Genomic DNA, 24,516 nt, shown 5'->3' with positions numbered 1-24,516 from the left:
CCCTAAGAGGGTTTTCCAGCTTCTGCTCCATAATGAGGATATCTTACATAAAGGTAAGTTTTACTGAAACTATACAAAACTGACAAAGTGATTGAAGCATAACATGAGAATTAGATCATCTTAATGTACCATCAATACAGTGCTCTTATTCAAATACTGGCTGGACTTCATAAGGAGCTCTCTAAACAGCAGAAATCCCTTCAAATACTGTAGTTGAACACTGAACATAAATGTTCATGACGTAATACTGAACATAACACTGAACATTCATGTTCAGTGTTATGTTTTGTTGTTTTAAGGATGAGAGAATGACCAGAATGGGTTTTAGCTCTATCTTACCTCTTCTCCTGCATTTGGAAGTTTATTGTTATTTAACCTTACTTTTGAGTTACTTCCGCCTGCTACACAGCCCAAAATACTGTACCACGAAACCTTCAGAGAAAATGAAAACATAATGGGTTGATATAAAGACAGTTATACTATGCCATGCTCATGAAAGCAGATGACTCTCCATTATCCTACTTCTTACCTTGGTCTATCCTAATGCTCAAACTCAGCCCAAAACATAAACTCTACAGGTCATCCTATAGATCTAAATTCATCAAGACCCCTTATTTGATATTTGCAATGTATTCTTCTAAAGTTGACATAACGTTCCAATTCAGCAAATCACTTGAGAAAAAATCCTTAACAGCAGATAACAGAAATGCAGATACAAACCTAGTAATATTTTCTTAACAAGATGTTCTTAGTTCCTATTGAAATCAATGTTTTTCTAATGTCATTGAGCTGTTAATAATCTCACTGGGCATATCATCCACATTTTTCACTATCTTTAATCAAGGAAGAATGTGAGCATGCATACCTCAATCCATGCTCAGTCATGCTCAGTGAGATCAAACTTGAAAACTCATTTTGATTCATCTCTGCAGAACTGGGCAGAAGGATTTCAATAAGTTATGCATCTGATTAAGTTCTCTTGCATTGCACTTCTAGAAAGTTGTACTAAATCAATTTATTTTCAGTAGACCTCAGGTGGGGCAGATGAGGTCATTTATCAAAAATTCTGAAAGACTGAAATGTTCATTTTTCTTGTATTACATGTGATTTTTCTTGTAATGAATCCTGACTTTTTTTTTTCAGAAGTCGATATCGAAACAGAGATTATTTTCAGCAAATGAGTAACATTGAGATCAGGAAATTTTACAGTTACTTTGACTTCCAATTAAAAAAAAAAAAAAACTATATATATCTAATTAAATGCTGAGTATCCATTTCCAATTAATATCTTAATTTAAAAAATAACCTTTTGTGTTTGCTCAACAGCTATACATCAAAAAACCAAATCTCCTAAAATAGCTCAAATTGTAATAATAATCACATTGCACCATCTAGTGGCCCAGTATGTTATATTCACTGTCCTATATCAAACAAAATCAAATATTAACAATTACTAAAAATTATGAAACCCTGGATTTTTAGGACTTTTTTTTTAATTTTATGTACACTAGGAATACATATGAAAACCTTTTCCAAAATGAATTTTGTTTTAAATTCACTAATCAAACTGCACTAAAAATGTAACTTATAAATAAAACAGCTGTTCACAGAAACATCCTAAGCACTATTCTCATGATTTGTGTTTCTACTGTTTTTATACATGTTGTAAACATGTTATTATTTTGAAGTAGTTTGTAAAATCAATACGATGATTTCTCTTTCAGGAAAAACTGCAACTAGTGAATTTTCCACACACCTTGTCAGCCTGTTTGAGCCCTTTCTGGGCATATGAAGAAGAGTAACATAATTTGGAACAATCAGCATGGATTTAGCAAGGGTAAATCATGGCAGACCACCATGTCTGCCATGTGCTTCTGTGACAAAATGACTAGATTTGTGGAGGCAAGGAGAAGAGTAGATGCCATTTACCCGGTCCTTATCAAGGCTTTTAACGCTGTCTCCTAGTATTCTTATAAGCAAGTTAGGATGATACAGTATGGGTGCATGAAGAGATAGATGGGTAACACAACGGTTGGAAGATCAGACTCAGAGAGCAGTTGTTAATGGTTCATACACTACTTGAAGGGTACTGGCAAGCAAAGCACTGCAGGGCACCTCGTCATGGAACCTGGCCTGTTGAATATCTTTAGCAATGACCTGAGAAGACTGATCACACACTCACCAGGTTGACAGATGACGTCAAGCTGAGGGAAACAGTTGATATCTTTGAGGGCAGAGTTGCCATTCATAGAGAACTAGACAGCCCAGAGGAATGGGCCAATATGAACCTCATGAAATTTTATAAGGACAAAGTCCTGCACCTAGGAAGGAAGGATCTCTTGGAAAAATACAGGCGGGAGACTGATGAGCTGGAGAGCAGCTTTCCTGAAAAGGATCTGGGGGTCATGCTAGACACCAAGATGAGCATGAGCTAGTGGTGTGCCATGGCAGCAAAGCAGCCTAAAAGCATGACAACCTGTATGAACAGAAGTACAGTTAGGAGACTGAAGGATCAGTCTCATGACTTTTTAGACTACATCTAGATACCATGGCCAGTTTTCCTACTGCTCCCCCTCATTCTAACAAGAAAGATGTTGAAAAACTAACTAGAGTGGCTGATTACAGCAGAGGGCCAGCAAGAAGAGGCTGGGAGAGCTGGGCTTATTCAGCCCAGAAAAGAGACGGCTTCAGGGCACCTGTCAGGAGCCTTTGAGTGCTGGCAAGAAGGTTATGAAGGGTGATGATTGGACCAGATGATCTTGAAGGTCTTGTCCACCCTTAGTGATTCTATGATTCTATGAAGAAGATGTAGACAGGCTTTTCACAGTAGTGAAAAAAAAAAGCCTTTTTTCACAGGCTTTTCATAGTTAGAGGATGAAAAACAACAACCTAAATTGAAACAAGAGATTTCAGCTGTATACAAGGAAAAAAGTTTTCCCCACGAACAGGTTAACCTGTTGGAGGAGACTGTCTAGAGAATTTGTGCAGTCTCCATCCTTGGAGGTTTTCAGAACTGACTGGATAAAGCCCTTAGCAACCTGATGTAATTTCGCAGCTGATCCTGCTTTAAGAAGAAAGTTGGCCTAGACACCTCTCCTAAGATCCCTTCTGAACTAAGTTATTCTGTGATTCTAAATATTCAACAAAAGGTAGATTTTCTACCTGAACTATGGCACTTTAGCACTTCATTAACAGAGCTTTGAGTGTGGTACTTTCTTGCATCACACGATCCAACAGCCTTGCATCTCTTCAGAGTGATTAGGCATCTGTCAACACCCTAAGGAAGAGAATGAGCTTTTGACAAGTAGAATAAATGAAGGTTATAAAGCAGAAGCACCAAAGAAGATGATACACAAGATGAAGAAAGTTTCATGCAAATGTGAAGATCAAAATAGTGAGTCACAACTGACTCACAGGATTAAAAAAATGCATACTTAATTAAGTCAGGCTAACATAATTTTCTCAAGACCAACAGAGAAAACTGTGATGGTATAGTATGGCTGAAACAACCTTTTCTCTCTAGTGTATTGTTTAATATATTTCTTCCACAGTAATTATGACAAATATTACCTGAACATCTGAAGAGAATGGAGCTGGTTTAAATGTCATGGAGCAATGTGATCTACAAAGTAATATAGGTGGAGGAGGAGTTCTGCTTTTTTTCTTGACGTTCATAAATTCTTTGAGACTGTGATACAATGCACTTTGTTCAGCTTCAACTTGCTCAATTAAAGTTAGTGCCTCCTATGATTTAAGTTAAAACAAAAGGGAAAAATATTAAAACATAACAATCAGACAGATATAAGTCCTAATAAATCATTTTCAAAATGATCTTATAAGAAAAAAAATTACTGCTATGTAGAGACATTTTTATAGAGTTTCATATCCTCATACAACCTAAACTAGTATGAAGGGTACTATTTGTAAGCCTTATATATGCAGATTAATTTTATATTGTACAATAAAGGGAATGCAGGGTTGCATATCAAAGAGGCAGGGCTGAGGTATCTTCGATTTTGCAAGAACCTACAGGGGGGAAAAAAGAGTGGTTATGACTAATGTTGATTAGCAATGGTAAGCAGTGAGGTGAGCAGTGAGATCTTCCTACAAGAAGATACAAAAGAGATACTGACTCTTTTTGAGGAGAGAGCTGAAGACCTAACGTGTGGAATTACTGAAGAAGCTACGGAAGTATTAAGACTATACTCCAGAAAGAGGGAAAATAAATAAAGTCCAGAAATAAAAAAGGGAGGAGAATGCAGACATGAAAAAAAGTCAGATTATGCTAGTTCCCTTGTTTAGACAGAGATAGCTGAAAGATGGTTGATGGCCCTAATTGCCATCCTTATCTGTTAATATTAGTTTCTTCTGAAAATTTGTGGGCCTCCTGCACATAGTGATTATGTGGCCATTTTCTTGGAAATCAAGGTACAATCTTCTCTAACTGGACTGAGTGGCAAATTGATAGGTTTCTTCACCTTGCTTGCACCATCAGAGTAAAGTAAACTTAAATTGGAAAATTAATATTAAGAATTTAGTACAGTTATGAGTTTCCTTGTAGTACCTGTCCACTGAAAACCAAAGTCATAAAGGTCAGCTACCAGAAATGAGGAGATCGAGAATACTTTGGACAAATTCCATTCTACTGTGAGAGACACGTCTTCCTACAATTAGGGTTTTATTTATACCTTTTTAGTACCATGCACTGGACAAAAGGTTTAGCCTAAACTGACTGAAAGATAAACTGAAAAAGAAAATCCCATGTTATTGGTTATTCAGGGATAGTCCTATAATCTTGCACTTCGACAGTTCCTTGTTTCTGTCCTCAAGCATTTATAAACCTGTAAAAACAGCCACACTACCACAGATAAACTTAGCTTTGTCCAGAAATGACCAAAAACCAGCAAAAGATTTATAGCAAAAAGAGGAGCTAATCTTAATACAGTCTTACTCAAATCACATAGCCATCAGATCCTTAATCAGATCACATGAGCATATGCACAGCCCCTCACCACCACCACCACTACCCCTCAAGATTCCCCTTTCTATCAGATTTGGGCTGAATTCACCCTCATGGGAAATGTCAAAGGGAGAATGTAAGATGAAGAATAAGATATAAAGTGACTCTTTCCCTCACACAGCCATTCAACTTTTGCAATCAGTAATGAGGAACTTCATTGCTTCCTTAAAAATGATACTTTATGGCAAGATGTACTATGATAAAATTTTTAATTAAAAGAATCATAGTCATTCTTCCCTGAGGACATGCTTCTTATTAGTGCAAGGATGGATCTGCTCCCAGGGTGGATAAAGATAGTGTTGTGACTGCAAGTGGTACTGGATGACCTATACATCATTAATTGTAGAACTTGGAAGATAATAAATGTGGCAGAGTTGCAAGAGGAGAAAGAATAATCTTATGGTTAAGGAAGCCAAATGTCACTATGATAAACAACATTTTATCCATGCCTCTGCCACGGACTTGCCCTGTGGTAGTAGCTTAATCATTTTAATTGAGTTTTACAGCTGGCTAACAAGAACTACCAGTGTACTCAATTCTGTAAAGACTTGGATGTCTAACTAGACATATAGGGCAGAAAGGAAGAATGTAGTAACAGAGAAATTAAACAAAATGAAGGGTACATAATAGCTTAAATAGTTAAGCAGTGTAATGCGCAGCATGACTATAAATATATGGCTCAGAAGCTTCCGTGCCTGCCAATGGTTGACTACATGAGAAAAGTTATTTGCATGCTTAGCCTCCCCCCCCCCAAAAAAAAAAAAAAATTACTTTCCTATTTTGCAGTGTAATAAGAAGTTTTATACTATATCGTGCTGAGTAAAGTTGAAAAAAAATCAATAGATTCCCCTTAAAAGGGGAAAAAATGAAGACCTGGGAAAGTATAGTACAGTCAGTTTTACCTCTGTGCCCAGTAAGATCATGGAGCAGATCCTCCTGGAAACTATGCTAAAGCTCATGGAAAATAAGGAGGTGATTGGTGGCAGCCAACATGGATTCACTAAGACCAGATCATGCCTGACAAATGTGGTAGCCTTCTGTGATGGGGATACACTGATGGATAGGGAAAGAGCAACTGGCGTTTTCTACCTGGACTTGTGCAAAGCATTTGATACTGTTCCCCATGATATCCTTGTCTCTAATGGAGAGACATGGCTTTAAAGGATGGACCACTTGATGGGTAAGGAACTGGTTGGTTGGTCACACTCAAAGAGTTGTGGTCAATGGCTCAATGTCCAAGTAGGGATCAGTAACAAGCGGTGTTCCTCAGGGGTCAGTACTGGGACCAGCACTGTTTAACAACTTTGTTGGCAAGTTGGACAGTGGGATCAAGTGCACCCTCAGCAAATTTGCCAATGACACCAAGCTGTGTGGTGCAGTCGACAGTCAGTGGAACAGAAACCATCCAGAGGGACAGAGGGACCTGGACAGGCTTGAGAGGTGGGCCTGTGAAAACACCATGAGGTTCAAGAAGGCCAAGTGCAAGGTCCTGTGTCTGGGCAGGGGGAATCCCAAGCACAAATACAGGCTGATAGAGAATGGATTGAGAGCAGCTCTGAGGAGAAGGACATGGGGAGCTAGCTTGATGAGAAGCTCAACATGAGCCGGCAATGTGTGCTTGCAGCCCAGAAAGCCAACTGTACCCTGGGCTGCAACAAAAGAAGCATGACCTGCAGGCTGTGGGAGGTGATTGTCCCACTCTACTCTGCTCCTGTGAGAACCTGCCTGGAGAGCTGTGTTCAGCTCTGGGGCTCCCAGCACAAGAAAGACATGGAGATGTTAGAACAAGTCCAGAGGAGGGCCACAAGGATGACCAAAGAGCTGGAGCACCTCTCCTCTGAAGACAGGCTGAGAGAGCTGGGAGTGTTCAGCGTAGATAAGAGAAGGCTCCAGGGAGACCTTATAGCAGCCTTCCATTACCTAAAGGGGGCCTAAAAGAAAGCAGAAGAGGGACTCTTTGTCAGGGAGTGTAGTGATAGGACAAGGAGTAATGGTTTTGATCTAAGAGAAGGTAGATTTAGATTAGACATTAGGAAAAAATTCTTTCCTCAGAGGGTGGTGAGGCCCTGGCACAGATTGCCCAGAGAAGCTGTGGATGCCCCATCCCTGGAGGTGCTCAAGGCCAGGCTGGATGGGGCTTTGGGCAGCCTGGTGTAGTGGAAGGTGTCCCTGCCTATGGCATGGGGTTTACAATTAGAAGAGGATCTTTAAGGTCCCTTCCAACCCAAAATATTTTATGATTCTATGAACTCTATGTAGAGCTCTTGGATGATTTATTATAAAAAAGGCAAAATCCCCTACACAGAAGAATTAAAATATATAAATTTTCTGTTCATGAAGTGAATACTGTCTACCTCAAATTAATTGAGCATATAATTAAATGTTTTATCATAGTACAAATATATAAAATCGCCATGCTAAGTTTGTCCAAGCAAAGTTAATTCTGACATTTTCTGCCAACTGGCTGCAAATATATTCTTTTACCTACTTCCTTCCCTGTTAAAAGTACACAGAACAAAAATATAATGAAGGTCAACATAAGGCTTTCACCAATATTTGTTTGGGATAACCACACATTTCTTGGGAATTGCTTGTAAGTCTTCATTGGTGACTACACCTACAACTTTCCTATGATATTATCTCATATTCATATGTGTTGTATATTTTACAAATATAGTATATTTTTAGCATGTCCTTTCTGATTCAGTTTTTGCATTCTTCTGAAATAATAATAATTATAATAAAAGTCTTAATTATCATGCCTCCAAACTTGGAGCACTTAAGACAAAAACACTTGCTAGTAATTTCTTGTTTAAAATACATATTTCATATATTATATAGCGTGAATTTCAGATATCTCTTGTATAGACTATAAAGAAATTTTGTGCTCCATTGATGATAAGTCAATTTGAATGGACATATGTTGGTTACAAAAGTTTCTAAGCTCACTTAATGGAACGACTCCCACTGATTTCCTATGACTTTGAAATGAGCCCACGAAGAATATACTTCTAACCTGAATAAATTCCAAAACCTCCAACTTCTGAACTGTTTATTTAATAAGAACCAAATAAAGCCTCTGTCACCATCACCAGTCACAGTAATCTAAGACAATATAGAGATTTGGGGAAAAGTAGGACGATGACGGTTGCAATGGGAAAGAAGAAAACCTGCAAGATACTTTGTCAAGGTACAGGTGATTATGTATTAGAAAACAGCAAAGTCTAGGTGATTAAGTGTAGAAACAAAGTTAATTCCTTTCGGGTTTCCTGCAATATGCACATGTACACAAAATTAGGGGATATCCTCTTTCCTAGTTTTAAGTCCCTTTATTTTTTTCCACCATAAAGGAACTTCTCAAGGAAAAACTGGCAACAGAAGTTAAAAACACTCATTGTCCTTTAAGCTTCTTCCTTTTTAATTCTATTTGTAAGAAGGCTTAATCCAAGTATTAATTTTATAGAACATGAAAAACTATGATAACGTTAAATTATTCCTATCATATGATTTTATTCTTACCTCCAGTAGCTGCCTTTGGGAAGAAGTAGTTAACTCTTCAGGGAATATCTGTGCAGCCTTTTGCATCAAAAAGATTGCTCTGGATAGCTTATTCTTTTTTATTTTTCCTATTATATCTGCCTCTGTAAAATAGATATTTTAAGACATTTATAAAACAGCAAGAATCACATATACTTATAAAATCTTAATTAATAAGCCTTACCTGTTAAATAATGGGAACCTTCAATAATCTTCACATGGTAATTGCTAGAATTAAGACTTCTGCCATCCTTTTGAACACCTATATAGGAAGGAAATCCTGAGTCATTCATTCTGATAGTGTCATTGGAAACATTTCAGTGAGAGGCAGATACAGAGTTCTGTAGTAAGGCTCTGCTTCACCTTGTGCTCTTTTCCTTAGTTAAAGGAAAAATTTTTGGACAGATAAAGCAAGTAAAAAAGTTCCACCCTCATGCTCTAGCATCTCTAATAGCTACAGAAACATCACAGGAAAAGAAGGAACATGTTTAATCACAGGGAGCAGTTCACATGGGAACCCTAGTGTCAAGCTAACACTAGCTTTTAATTAAAAAAATAAAAAAATAAAAAATAAAAAAAAAAATGGAAGAACAGTAGCACTCTTTCAGGAGATATTTGGCAAGAGTGGGAATTCTGCTGACTTGGAAGAGGTAAGAACAACTTTATAGGAGTAGAAACTGAGATTACAAAGAGCACTGATTAAAATATTCAAGCCCCGTTCTTCAGAGAAAATTTCCTGCATTACCGGAAAAAAAAAAAAAAGTCTACAGCACATTCCCTAATTCTCTCTTATTGACTGAAACTTCTTAACTGAAAATATATTATAAATGAAACATCATAACAAATTGCCTAGGAATCAAAACCAGTAGCTGTTAGCAAAGTTTAACTCCTATTGATTTGGTATAGATTAGAGATACGTATTGTGGTAAATCAAAATTCTACAAATTCAGTTATTATTTCTGTCTGTATGCACCAAGCACCAAGTGCCCTACAATTGCGCTTCCTCAGAAAATAAATGCTCCTTTATTTCTTAGTATCACAAAATACATTAACAGGGGACTGTAAGCAACCTATGAATATCATTTAGCATTACTGCAACTTACCTTGTGTCAGTTTAAGAAGTTTCACAGCTACTCGATGTTGGGCCTGAATAAGCTCCAGATGTAAATCCATTAAAAAGTTATCACCTGTTCCTGTCTTATCATTACCCAAACCCGAAACAGAATTCAAATTCTGGCCATTTGAGTCCACCTAATAAATAGAAAGTGGTAGTTAAGCAAGCACAAACTTATTTCAGTAAATTGACAAACTCTGAAATTTTATCATAACTGCAGTATTTAAACTTAATGACTGCAGTATGCAGTCATTAAAGAAAGCACAGAAGAACAACATCTGGACATAGAGAAACATGGATAACCGACAAAGAATAGACAAAAACTGGCAATCAATAGGAAACAGGATTAATAACAAATATGAAACTGTAAAAAATTTTGGTTTATTTTGTTATCAGTCCACAAAACAAAGATCATGTTGGTGTAGAATTTAGAAAAGCTGGGTTCCCTCCAACAGCCAAAATTACTTATAATAATGAATAGTTGCAAACAAATGAAAAGGATTTCTGTTTCTGCAATATAGAAGAAAACTATGAATTATATTTATTTCCAAACAAAAAGAAAACCTAAAAGAATTTATAGTTTCTTACTGAATGAGAAAATGTTATGAATTTATTTTTTCTATTCTCTACTTACATGGGACCAAAAAATAATGTTCATTTGATAATACGAAGATTTATAAGAAAGAAGAAAATATGAGTTTCATGTCCAATCCAATATGTTATTTATAGACTTTGTTGCCATGTAGTTTTTTGTAGAATTTACCTTTGTACAGCAGTTGTCAAATATTGACGTTCCATCTGGTAGAAGGGTCATTAAGTGAGATTTGTTGAGTTCATTAATTGCTTTTTCAAGATTTTCATAAGCAAATTGTAACTGTTCCATAGGACTTTTCTAAGATGAAAATGAAATTTTAATAACTTAGGATGAATTTTCCCTAAGTTCTTAAAATACAATTTACTAAGTCAAAGAGTCTAGTTCATAGCAGAATGAAAATGAATTTGGAGAAATAAATTTACAAACAGTATTACTCACAAGTAATTTTATAACACTCCATTAGGTGTTATGAAAACACTGGCATCTCAGAAACCAACTCCTGAAAGTAGACTGTCACTGAATTGAAGCTTCTCCATGTGTTAAGGCATTAAGACATTACTGACAAAATTCCTGAATCCTCAAACAGATGCATGTCTTTTCTTCTTGTTGTGTTTTATTAAGTAATAATGAATTATTTGATTTGACATTACTGCACAGTGCTGAGTACTGAACACATTAAACAAAGCAAGGACTCCCAGGATGTTCCATCAATTCCACATCACCCTTACAAAAACAAACAATCAAAAGCACAATCCAAAATATCTCCCTAAATGAAGCAAGGATAAAGTTTGTGTGATCTTAAAAAGATGTGTTATTAAACCTTTTAAAGCTTGTACTATGCATTGGCATGAAAGACTAGAAATCAGTATGATCGTGTTGTAAAAACCATTTCAAATAATTTTTTTTTCCATATCACAGATGTCTATTAAAAACTACACAAAGATTTTCAGATTTTATTTAATTTGAAAAAATATTTTTTTTCCTCTGCACTAGAATGATTACATTAATCATTTCAACTTTATAAAACTAAATACAAGATAGTATGAAAATGCTTCAAGCAGGAATAAGTGTTCTTATGCTATCCAAAAAAGCCGTATTAATGAAAACAAATTAGACATTACCATCAATATTTCAGGAATATCACAGGTTTCATCTTCTGTGAGAGAGACACTTCTTTTTCCTTTTTTATCTGAAAAAAAAAAAAAAAAAAAAAAAAAAAAAAAAGAAAGTGAAATGAAATGTGTTCAATTTTATTACTGTTTGATTAGAGCTACCACTAACTTTAGAGTCTGGCAATAATTTATTTCTTTGGTACTAGACTACAGGAGATAATTATATTGTTTCCTGAAAAGATTTTCAGGGTTTAAACACTATAGTTACCCATGTACAATTATAATAATTTAGTATAAGATTATCTAATGAAGTTGCTTTTTCAAATGTACCCTATATTTCATAGTAACATTAGACTGAAACCAATAAAAATAGGACTCATTTCATAGTTCCTTACACTGTTACAGCATTCACATATATTTTGATTAATTTAAAAATGAAAAATCAAATTTTCTGTTATTCACAAGTGTTTTAATGATAATTTAACCTATAGGGTGGTTTGTAAATATGTAAGGTCACATTTTTTGTTACATAATATTTCAGTTTAATATTCCTTGAAGGGGTATTATCACCCTTTTAACATTCATTTCGATTCTTTAAATTATTTTCTTTTATAAAAAATTTACCCAGGCTTATGTCTTTCTTTCCAAAACAAGAGGAAGCAGCTTCTTTGCTCTCAATTACAGCTCTCAACTTTTTGCCAAAATAAATGTTTGCCCTTTCAGAGGGACAACCTTTTGGTCACTCCTGAGCTCTGCACCTTGTCTGCGTATTTATTTCTGCTTTTCTGTAGATTTTTCTCATATATAAGAAAATCTGTATTCACTCAGCATTCATTCAGTTAAAAAACTCACACTAAACATGTGTTTGACTGGCTTTTCAACTGCCTGTTTTGAATCAACTATTCAGCTTTTTACCTCCAAAAAAAAAGCATTTACACTCAGTGAAAAAGAGTAATTGTTATGCTGCAATGAGGATTCATCCGATCTCCATCCGAATGGTATGATCTTCATAACCAGCAGAAAACAACTCTTACTCTACCTTATAATAGAATAGTAGTGTACCAAGATTTTCTTACTTTCAAAAATACAAAATGTATTGTCATTCTCTTCTGTTCCTAGATATGCTTTAAAAGGGTCTTTAACATCTACTCTTTAGTAAACCAATTATGAAAAATAGCAATAATATTACAAGACCCTACATCTGCAAAAGAGAATTTTCAAAATTATATCTAAATATTCATATTTTACAGTGTTAGTGAGGTTTTTTAAGGAAATATGTTTAATGTTACTGCTTTATATCCCAATGACATCATCCAAGTTCATTTTCAAAGACAATTAAATCCCTATACAAAAATCAATACTTGTGTAGACAAGAGATGGAAATTAATCACCCAAACGCTTCAGTATGCAGTCAATGTTTCCCTCTTTTGCTTGCACTGTCCTTAGTCAACCAACATCTGAGCACTCCAAATGAGCCACAGCACATACTGCCTTCTGCCTAGCCAATACTCAGAAAACTTATGGATGATCTGAGGCTACTAAGAAGGGGCTAAGAGACATATAAAAAAAAAAAAACTGTGCAGAAGATGAGTCATAAAAGGGACTCAGAATGGGACTAGTTCAATAGAACTGGAAATGGGAGGAAATAAGACATAAATCCTTTGAAAATTAGGTTTCGCTACATCTGATTATGAATGAAATTGTGTTTACAAAAATTTATCATACTACGCTACACAATCTCTTTACAATTATTTTTGAATATGTATATTTGTCAAAGCTTTTAATTCTTAAAAAATTCTTTAAAAGTTTCTTGAAAGTAGCTTGAAAGAATGCTATTTTTTTTGTTGAAAGCTTTACCTGTTTTTTTCTTAGATTCACTTGTAGAATCAGCTGTATTTTCCAATATTGCAGTTAGATTTAAGGTTACCTCTATTACCATTACAACATCAGTGTCTGCTATGTTACTCTTCTGAATTACTTCATTTATTATCCAGAGTACATAAACCCACTAAAAAAAAAAAAAAAGGAGGGAAAGAAAAAAATAAACAAAACAGATTAAAACAGTTTTTGAAGATATTTTGAAGATATATTGCAGAGGCAGAAACACTTTTGCACTCAAAAAAAAAAAAAAAAAAAAGTAAAAAAAAAAATCATAAACCTTACCACAACTCCTTTCCTGTACTTGTTTTTTTTTTGTTGTTGTTGTTCGTTTGTGTTTGTTGTTTTTTTTTTTTTTTTGAATGCCACCACTCTCTTTCTTTAGACAGAACACAGTTTTTGTTTTGTTTTCTTTCTTTACTTTTAAAAATCAATTATTTTTTATTATTCTAGAAAGGTTAAAGAACATCCTACCAGCACAACCTTTGTATCTTGTCATAGTGCAGTAAGAGTTACTGTAGATATGATCATGTACCTTTCTCCTTTGCCCATCTCTTCCCACTTAAACAGCATAAGAGAGACCTGAATGCTCCTACTGTACATGCGGAGGAAATTAACTATAAGCTACATTCTTGTGAATCTCATTTTTTTTATAGGGATCAAGGTCACAAAACACACTCCTCCAGAAACTGTTTGGTCTACATCAACTATTTACTGGTAGCCCTGTGAAACTACTAACTTATCCTTTACATGATAACATTTCACCAATAGCTTTACAGTCTCAGGAAAAGTTCAAGATAAGGCTGTGGCTCTATCAAGTGGGCCAAATACTGTTAACATCCACCTCCCTTCTATTAAGCTGTAAGGTTTCTGATACTGTTTTCAATTATCTAGGAAATTTTCTTGAACTATACGCATGCTTTCCACCACAACACACAAAATGCTGCTTCTCACAGCAAGCCCAAATGCTTTCACTATTTTAGCTTCTTTCTGTGATGCCCCACTGGCAGACAGTGGGTTATTTTACTGGAAAAAGGTAAGAGATATTTTGATAGGCATATAGGAGCGCATTCTGTTCAGAGTGCATGTACAATCCACATTTTCAGTTAATTCAATTTATCTGCATTTTACCATATGAAAATGTACTTAGACTGGAGACCACCATTATCTTGGCTTTACTACAGGACAAAACTCATATTAAGAGAAACACATTATAATAAAGAAGTACTTTGCAAGCTTTGTATTTGTGGATACATCTAAAGTATCCACTTCCACTTGTTTGGATTTGCTGAAGTCCCGTTTTACATTTCTGCCACAAAAACGTTATTACATCAAAAAGTATTTCTTTGTCAGGTTGCATATTCTGGAAAAAAGAAAAAAAAAAAAACATAATTGTAGAAACAGGTATGTACATAAGCACTGAAAAGTTTTCAAAGTAAGTAAATAAATCAGTATCATATTTATCTTCATTATAAGGGTGACAACATTTTGAAAGCTTATGAAATACATGCTTTTTTAAAGTAGTTTCTGGTAGACCATCCAAGCTTTTCTTTTCCTGACAATATGGGTTTAGCAGCTTTTATTATTATTAATGTTTCCTTTTTTATTGTCAAGCTTTTAGAAGTCATACAGGCAAAGAAAGCAGTGAAATGAAAATTACATGGGAGAGGACATTAAGTATCTGTGAAATGCTATAATAGTCAACACATTCTGGGAAAACTAGAATGTATTTTAACAGGTATATTAACCTAGGGAATTGTTTTATTTGAGTATTTAAATATTTGCAGAAGGAGATCTAAATTAGAAGGCTTTATTTTGCATTGACAGCAAGGACTTCCATGGGTTGTTGGTACATCTCAGATGAAGTAGCAGTGAAGAACAACGGAAAAAAAAGGTTGCAGTGGAATATCTAACAACTGAAAGAAGTTTTAAAACATATCTACACCTTATGAACAGAATAATTAACAAATTGAAAACTTCATGCAGTTAACCTCCTAATTAACACACCTTAAAAGTCAAGAGAGCCTATCTACACTGTGTTAACACCTTCTAAGCAGTGATTAAGGATCAGTACACGTTTGCTGTCATTTATACCAGAGTTGGACTAGTATCCCAAGTACAATGAAACTCAAGACCATTATATCCATACTATCATGCATCTGTAAGTATATGAGTATAGGATTTTATGTATATTGGGAAGTGCGGAAGAATTAATTTTGCAGTGAAGACATGCAACATGTTAGCAGAAGGTTTTTTTGTTGTTTTGTTTTGTTTTGTTTTGTTTTTCCTAAGGATGTTTTTCTTTAGACTATTGGAAAACAAATTATAACTAACTGTATTTTTTTTTCCTCATGGTGGCAAATAAAGGAAAATCTCAGACTGAGTAAGTAAACTACAAGTGGTTATTCTGGGAATAAACCATTAGATATAGAATGGCGTTATTTTGTAGTAGAGACTTCAGTGCAGGTAAGTCCCACTCTTCTTGGTTTTGTTGTTGATGCTGCTTCTTAGTCTGCTTTCTGTGAGAATTTACTGTTAACTGAAGGCATACAGCTGCTATAAAGGCATTTTCATTCCTTAGGCTCTCATTTGTACAAATATTGCAGAAATGAGCATTCTTCCCCACCTAAATCAAATATACTGAAGGAAGTATGATTTCTGATTGGTAGAAACATGTAATTAAGTCTATGGTTTTCCAAATTGATTTAGTATCTGTTAAAAGTTTGTAGCCTGATTACATATCTCCAATAAAATTATAAAATCTCCAATAAAATTATAAATAAAATAATATAAATTATAAAGATAAATAAAAACTATAATCAAAACTTGATTACATATTAGAGGTATGTTGTTTTCTTTTTCACTATTTTATTTTTTAGCTGTAGTTTGTAAATGCAACTGATTCCTGTGGTCTTAAATAATGCACATTCATTACAGATTAAGTAATTAATTCAGAAATGTCTCTACTTCTGTTATACCTGTTTAGATGTGGAGACACAGGAAAATACTGTTGTTGCCAAAATGGTAAGTTCGTGAGAAGGCTCTCCATACTTTAAGGAACCCTCTACATTCAACGTTTATCAAAAAGGGAAGAAAGAAATAGCAAGACATTATTTCTAGTTACAAACCTAAGTTTGAACACATTTCAGTGAATTCACTTACAAATTTATGCCAGCAGATAATGTGGTTAAGAAATAGTAAATTCAGAGGGGACAGATATTCCCATGTTTACTCACTTTTTGTGAAAAGTGAACATTGCTATTTTTTGTAATAGAATTTTTTCCAGATATTTGAATTTTGTTTGGAATGTCATAGAATTAAATTAGTTAATTCAATAATTTTTTCTTGCTTTGATGGCAAGAAAATTTAAATAAATGTATATTCAAGTATATAAAAGTATAAGAAAGAGCAAAAGAAAATCAAATATAGCTGTTTCACTTTTTCTCCTGAAAACCTGTTTGAATACATTCATTCATTTTACATCTTTGCATGTAACAAGATGCATATCTAATCAGGCCATTTCACATTTGAGAAAAACAGTATAAAGTCAGTTTTGGCAAATGAAAATTGGACAAAAATCAGTAAGTTGCAATTTGTCAATTGCTGTTGTTTGTTTGTTTTTTGTTTTTTGTTTTTTGTTTTTCACAGAATACTGTATGCACCATATAATATAGTTTCCAAACAATAAACATAATTTGTTGCTGCAAAAATATTTTAAATGCAAACACAATTATAACTGAACAACACTCACTTCTTAATGTTTGTTTCTTATCAGAACCACGAGGCACCCTAGCTTCTCTGGTAGTAGGTTCACTAACAGAAAAGCCACATTTAAATTTTCTTGGAAATAGTAAAGGTTGCATTAGTGTCAGAAGTTTCAGTTCCATTTCTGCCTTTTTCCATCTTGGGTCATCTTGAGCCTAATTGACAGAAACAATGAATGGAAATTTGTCTTAAAAATGCGTAAATTGAATACTCCTCCTTACCCACAAAGGAAAAGGCTACACAAAGAGTGTCTAATTAGCATCATGATTACCTGAAGAAAATTAGTAACAAATTCAACAGCAGAATCAAACACATCCCACTCCTCATAGCTGAAAGCTAATTTTATAAATTTCACAGCAGCATCTCCAGGCACCCCCTTTTCTTCTGCAATGATGACAAAAAAATATTTAGTCTTTAATATTTTACATATAGGTGTATTCAGAAGTTTAATTTAAGCGATAATTTGGGTATTATAAAAGCAAAGAGAAAACTGTAGTCAGTATAATCTTGAAGAATTTAACAGTTCTACAATACAATAGCTTCATTATTTTGTTGTGATGCCTCCACTTATGCACTGCTGTAATGATGTATCTGCAGTGTCCTGTTACGTTCAAAAGAGGCTGTACTACTTAGTAATGTTCCTGTGTAGAGGATATCAAGGACTTAGTCCTCCCTCCTGCAGAAAGAGCTTAAATCTGGGTATCCTCCCACAGCAATACTTCTTCCCAGCAATTTACTAAAAAATAATGAATAGAAACATAAACATCTTCTTGCAAGATGGCTGAGCATTTCTCATTACTGTATTAGAAAATATGAAATGTACACCTAGGGTGTCTATTTTCTCACGCTTCAAGTTTATTCAAACCACAGTAAGGAAGAAAAGGGACTTCCTGATCCTTGGATCTCTAAGCATATGGCTTAGCTATTATATTCAGCAGTGTCCTACAGTACTAAGAATTTCCACAGTTGTCGTATTAGCTGGGCACATGGTCACTCAGCTAAAAGATACATTGACTTAGTAATTACTCATTTTCTGAAGCAGCACAATGGTTGGTCTAAGGATCTCCAAGAAGCTTATGGCAACCATTCTGTTACCACATCTCACTTCTATTTTTGAATGTATATCTCACTTGAAGAGAAGAGCATTTTGCAATCTCTTTATGAATACAACCGCTCCTAACGTGTTCTGCTCACTAAGCATTTGCACTGTTGGGTCCTTTGAAAACTGAGAGCTAGTTTACCTGTTAGTATCAACTGCAGAAGGGTTGATGATGCATTAATTGTACCAAAATTATCAGTGCAATGACTTCCTTGAATACCAGTAGTGCTCATTCCACCTTTAAAACAGACAATTCATTACATCAGTCTATTTGACCTGTTATAGTACAATTAGCCAGTAATAATATCATGTAAATATGATTCTGAAGTGTATTTAGTCTCCATAGATTCTTTTATTAACAGAATATCTTTCTACCTGTAGCTATATTTAGTCCATAGCCTAGCAAAGACGTTTTGGAAGGAATCCTCAAGTCCAATGTTTTTCTCAAGTTTTATATCTATCTTTGAGTGAATTAAAAAAAAAATAAAAATCAAAACCCATTGTGGTGGATTGACCTTGGCTGCCTGTCAGATGGCCACCCAGCCACTCTCTCACTTCCTCTCTTCAACAGGACAGGAGAAAGTAAGATGGAAAAGCTTGTGGATAAGGATCAAGAGAGTTTAATACATAAAAGCACAATCTGTATGTGCAAGCAATGTGAAAAAGGGGATTTTTTTGCTACTTCCCATTGGTAGGCAGATGTCCAGCTACTTCCTGGAAAGGGGCCTCAATATACATAGCAGTTCCTTGGGAAAGCAAACACTGTAAGCACTAATGTCTTCCTATCCACTCCCTTTCCCTTGACTTCTTATTGCTGGTCTTACAGTATGAAATACTGTAGATTATTGCTGATATAACAGACAACAGAATTTGGCCCTTTATCTTAAAGTTTATAAAGGTAAAAAAAGAATGTCTGCCTTGACAGGTGCTATTGTTCTAAATGAAATATATGCCTTCAGGCAAGTTCTTTCTCTTATAGCAAAAAAAAAAAAAAAAAAAAAAAAAAAAAAAAAAAAAAAAAAAAAAAAAAAAAAAAAAAAAACGGAGGTCTGGGCTCCTCTCCAATATTTATTTTTTTTTTGGTTCTTTATGCTGTTACCTGAGAGGATTTCCAGGCCTGCAAAAAAAAGCTCTGAAATGACATCACGAATTTCAATTTCATCAGGAACGGGAGGAGCTGGGCGCAGCACATGCCTACTGCTATCAGACAGAGCTTCCAGGATGGCAAGGAACTGAGCTGCAGTACAGTCAAACATTTCTGTCAGCAGACGTTCAGTAGTAGTGCGAGGCCATGACAGCTGAGTAGGAAAAAGTAATGTAAGCTTTGTAATAGCTAAACCCAGTTACAAAAAAGCAAGATTTCTTTCAAAACAATTCTCCTTCAGAAAGAAAGTACATGTTTAAAACAGAAAATAATATACTGTAAAATAAATTGTTATGAATTTCATGCTTCAAAGGCATAGCAAAGCCTCATGCTAAGTGGGTACAGTACTTAAGAAATTTCATAATTTCTTAACAACCACACAACTGCTGTATGGCTTTTCACTTAGGAAATATAACAGTAGAAATTATGAGTGAAAGTGTAGTAAGGCCACACAGTTCAAAGTCACACAGATCTTTCCTTATAATGATACAAACTTTATCATCAGGAGCGAAGTACTACACACTTATCAGAAAATCAGAGAAAGATTGGGATGCTCAGCACTGCAGTGAGAGCAAAATGTCATTCTCTTTACTGACTTGCATGTTTTCAAATAGCATAACGCAAAAACACAACATCCAATGCACAACACACCAAGAAAAAAAAAAAAAAAAAGGTTGGTCTGTTCCACTATTGACAGAGATCTACATAAGAAAATATTTCAGCATTTTATTTCTGTGTCCTGTTTACATGATTGTTACTTCACTAACCAAACTGCTACCACGCAAAGTAAATCAGAGACACAGCATTTACAAGCATTGCTTATTACTCCATCAACATTTCAGTTCTATTTATTTACCACTTTCCCAAATAAAAACACTTCAGAATGGTTTCTAGGTACATTTAACAAGACAAAATTGGGGGAATTTCCTTCTCACTTTGCTGCATCCACATCTTCTATTTTAGCTTCCAAATTAATATCTAAAGACAAGCTCAGATGTGTATATGATGGAAAAAAAAAGACTAATCTCTTCAAGATTAGTCTTGAACATGCTTAGATTTGGTCCCTAACTTAGGTAACAGGTAATTTTCATTAAGTGAGGGTTTTTTCATTAAGTGAGGGTTGGAACAAAATCATTGTGCCATACACTATCAATTATGGCTCAAGTCAATGATTTGAAAGCAAGGTATCAGATAATCTTCTATAAAGATTTGATGTGTAAGTTATGTAAAAGCAGTGTTCAGTGCAATCAGATTGTATCTGTAGCATATTGGTATAACTTCATTATAATTTTATTATTAAATTATCAAATGAACAATCTCAGTTACTTCTGATAAACCTAATACAGCCAATTTTATTTAAATAAGGAGGAAGGAAGGAAGGAAGGAAGGAAGGAAGGAAGGAAGGAAGAAGCCCAATACAGTCACACAAAAGAGCCCTTTTTTTTTTTTTTTTTTTTTTTTTTTTTTTAATAATTCTTACACCAGTGGATCACTCATCTTTAACAATGGCTGAAAGGAACACAATGGACTAGTGATATTTAGGGGAATTAATTACCTCTTTAAAGGTCTACATTTTATTCTGGATACCTTTCTCTAACTCATGGTATCTTGCAGAAAAATAAGTGGTCTTCATAGGCAAACAAACAAACACTGTAGCTTTTTTTCAAAGTTCCCCCTTTATCTTCACAGTAATTGAACACAGCAAAGCAAACCCACATACACTTGGTATGAATTTGAACAGAATTTCTCTTTTTGTTAATGTAACTATTAAAGAAAAAAAATGCTATAAAATGAATTTTTCCCCATAGAATTAATTGCTACATTTTCTCTCCTTTGAAGTTTATTCTGCATTTTAATGATAGATTATGTTAATTATGAAACTGAGAGATGAGAGCCTTCTCCTTGTGAGCAGCACTATGTGTATTAAGCAGAATTATATCATATACTCATCACCTGCAAACAGTAAACAAAGATAGGGATTATACAAAATGTTAAACTTACATTTTGTGCTTCTTTCAGGCTAACTCTTAACTTAGGTCGAAAGTAGTTTTTTGGTTTTCTTCTGGATTCATATACTGCTCTTTTGAAAATCATTACTGACATCTGGCACAAAGGAAAAAATAACTGTGTTATGTGCTCTGCTCATAAAGATTGTAGCTACTGTAACTGTTAATAATTAATTTCAAAATGATACCTTAAGAGTGGCCTCTCTAAAAATCTTTCTCGTTTCTGAATTTTCCTGAGAAGAACTGATATTTTCTAATTGTTTCAGTTCATCAATTTTAATCAGACCACGGCGAGCAAATACCTGTCCAAAGTATTAAAAAAACAAAAACAAAACTGAAACTGATACTATGTTTTTCTATTCTGATTGTTGGGGTGTAATTTCAGAGTCACATCATTCTTGAATTCAGACAACTGCAAAGGACTGCAATGAAAGCCAGGTCATGAGCAATAGTTGAAAAGGAAAAGAAAACCTTTGCAAAATGTCTTTTGTATATCTGCATGGGGATTGATCACAACTTAATGCTAGAAATCTGTGACTATTATTACAATACAAAGTAATGATGTATTTAACTTTGAATTGATTATTCATATACGTATTGAAACAACCCAACATTACAGTTAGATTTTGGAATACAGGCAGAAATCTAAATGCATATGATCTGGAAACAATCAGGAATATTTAAATAAATATTTATTTCCCACTTATTTGCATCTGAAATTATGGTTATATATGGTAAATCAGGATACCTCTCCATGAATGCCGGCTTGACAATCAAAATAACACTGAGAAACTGCAGCATATAGAGTGGCTCTCCATGTCAAATAATGTACAGATAAGAGTGGAATGGATAATTCCATACATATACTCGCCCAAAGTAAGTATTCCAGCACCTGAAATAAAGAAGTCCAGTTTCAAACTGAACGTTTTTTTATACTACATGAATACACTTCCTATCACTTAGGAACACATACGAAGACTTATTTTTCTGGTAAGACAAATTAAAAAAAAAAAAATCTAAATCTATATTAATTTTTAAAATATTTTGTTGACTACAAAACACTCTCCCTGCTTATTATCGTTTTTCCATCTGAAACTGTGGGCAAGCATTATATTTTAGCCTCTGACATACCTTAACCATTCCAGCCCACTTGTCACCAGAAAGCACTGCTGCCATCCCCTCTCATCTGCTGTTATTATGAGAGTTCTCCCTCTCCTTTGTGTCAGCTATAGTGATTTTTTTTCTTAGTTTTCAACTAGATCCACAAGCTGATTTGGGATGCAATAGAGTCTGCCTCCTTTGGTGACAGCCTGCACTTAGATCAATTTATAACCAAGGAACTACACAATTGGCTCTTAATTTTAGGGCATTTATATCTCTCCCAAGATAGTCATTTCAGCACTTGCTCACTTTATAGAATTAGCCCTGCTATATTGATGGACCAGTATCTTCCCCTTCTATTTGCTTTGTTTCTTAAGGTGCACTAAATTTGCACAACTTCAGTCTTAAATCAATTTACAGATTTTTAATTTAAATTAAAATAATCTGAAATACCTATGATTAGTTCCTCTGTACCCTATATAAGAAAAACTTGAATGTTAAACAAGGTGCTAAATCACTTCTGTTTTCAGTCAGATAAAGTAGAGATATCTCTCTCGTTCAATCAACAACTGATATAAGCAACTAATAAGAAAAGAAACCAAATATAGGCTGATTCAGATTCTGTGCAAGTTTTAATAGGGGAAAAAAAGAAGCTAAGAAAAAAAATTACAAAGATAATTATAAAGAAAAAGGGGAGCGGGGAGGAAGGCCATGTCATTTTTAAGTGTTTGCATCTAAAAACATAGCCACCAGGTGTCAGTATATCTCCAGATTTCAAGAAACAAAAGCCCACTTGCAACCGAGCTATTGCCCAGGAAGGAGGGAAAAAAGAAAAAAAAAATCCAGGGCCCTTTGAAAGTGTCTGATATTCCATCTCACAGACTAGTGAGGCATTGTGCTGAGCTCCATCCCGCGGCTGAGGAAGGAGCAGAGGCACCAAGACATGAAAGCTTTTAAATTGGCCACTGCCCTCCAGACATTTTGTTAATTCGTGACAGGTGCTGTTACTGGCAATGACAATGAAATAGATGTCAGGCTACAGTGCTATGAAAAATACAGGTGCATTGTCCAATCTTTTGTACAGTTTTCAAATATTTCTCTTTATTTTCCATACCTTAGCAGACTGACCTATCATCATCATCAAATGTCTGCATATGGTGTAAATATGAATTGTACCTGTAAAAAATAAAATTAATATACATAAAAAATAATATAACTTTTATATTCCTATGTGAAATTTGTCATGTTAACCAACTGAAAATTCCTCTCAGTATCTTGGCTATTTCCAGAGGCTGAAAAATAAACTAATAATCTTTATGTAACTGTTTTGAAATCAAATAAGATGAACCCACCAAATTCTTGAGCGATGTTAACTTCAAAAGTAACTACAAAACAAAGTTTTGTAGTTAAATAACTATAAAATAACTAAATATTAAAATACACTATATTGAATTTTTATTAAATGTACTGATAGAGATATTTTTTTTTAATCCCCAGATGCCAACCTCTGAAAATATTACCTCTTTTCACAGACCTTACCTTGCAGGATTTTTTCAGTCTGTCATGGTACTGTTCTGGCAGACAACACTATCATTTGATATTCAGTAGGATAATTGAATAAAGAAAATTGATAGTGAATAGAATTTTCAAAAGCATCAAAGTGACTTACAAATAAAATCCTGTCAAAAAAATTACTTAATGTAGGCTAGGTCACAAAACTGCTATTCAAAAAATCAGCCCTAGAAGTATAAAAGACACTACAGTTCCCAGGGGAAAAAAATAATAATAATAATAAAATCTATGCTTTCTGTATGACTGTTCAGAAAGGGACACCTGTGGCAGCAGGAGGTATCACAATGTCAACTGTCATAGTCTGAAGGGTATTATTATTCCAATAAGCAAGATATTAGCAAGCATTAGTAAGAATTTTTTAAAGTCAATTAAATGTAGTGAGACGCAAAATCTGTTGCCAGAAATTGCAGAAAAATGTTTGGGAGCTGGAAAAAAAATCTGACATTACTTAATGTCTTCTTCTAATTTGATAAAAAAAAAAAAATCATTATTGACTAGGCATGGTACAGTGACCTGTCACACAGGTAGATGGACATAAGAATGGCAGGTGATCAGATTTTAATTACAGGTTTT

General features: G+C 34.5%; 1 protein-coding gene across 2 annotated transcripts in view; it reads right to left on the bottom strand.

The window, feature by feature from the left end:
* Positions 1 to 24,516, bottom strand: part of CFAP54 (cilia and flagella associated protein 54) — a 109,276-nt gene that overhangs the window by 71,438 nt on the left and 13,322 nt on the right. The window contains exons 5-22 of one of the 2 annotated variants that reach the window (XM_084506419.1): positions 23,486 to 23,547; positions 22,019 to 22,162; positions 21,459 to 21,572; positions 21,266 to 21,367; positions 19,220 to 19,418; positions 18,263 to 18,358; positions 17,293 to 17,405; positions 17,008 to 17,176; positions 16,235 to 16,320; positions 14,485 to 14,619; positions 13,236 to 13,386; positions 11,388 to 11,455; positions 10,435 to 10,563; positions 9,661 to 9,808; positions 8,742 to 8,819; positions 8,540 to 8,661; positions 3,571 to 3,744; positions 340 to 432 (exon numbers count right to left, since the gene is read on the bottom strand). In XM_084506419.1, the coding sequence (XP_084362545.1) occupies positions 340 to 432; positions 3,571 to 3,744; positions 8,540 to 8,661; positions 8,742 to 8,819; positions 9,661 to 9,808; positions 10,435 to 10,563; positions 11,388 to 11,455; positions 13,236 to 13,386; positions 14,485 to 14,619; positions 16,235 to 16,320; positions 17,008 to 17,176; positions 17,293 to 17,405; positions 18,263 to 18,358; positions 19,220 to 19,418; positions 21,266 to 21,367; positions 21,459 to 21,572; positions 22,019 to 22,162; positions 23,486 to 23,547 (2,183 nt within the window). Of the gene's footprint in view, positions 1 to 339; positions 433 to 3,570; positions 3,745 to 8,539; positions 8,662 to 8,741; positions 8,820 to 9,660; positions 9,809 to 10,434; positions 10,564 to 11,387; positions 11,456 to 13,235; positions 13,387 to 14,484; positions 14,620 to 16,234; positions 16,321 to 17,007; positions 17,177 to 17,292; positions 17,406 to 18,262; positions 18,359 to 19,219; positions 19,419 to 21,265; positions 21,368 to 21,458; positions 21,573 to 22,018; positions 22,163 to 23,485; positions 23,548 to 24,516 lie in introns of those variants that run through there. The other variant, XM_084506420.1, reaches the window with a different exon arrangement.

This window comes from Aythya ferina, assembly GCF_964211825.1.
Source record: "Aythya ferina genome assembly, chromosome: 1".
Taxonomy (NCBI): domain Eukaryota; kingdom Metazoa; phylum Chordata; class Aves; order Anseriformes; family Anatidae; genus Aythya; species Aythya ferina.
Note: the sequence above shows the minus strand (reverse complement) of the source record. Positions and strands in the feature narration are given on the sequence as shown.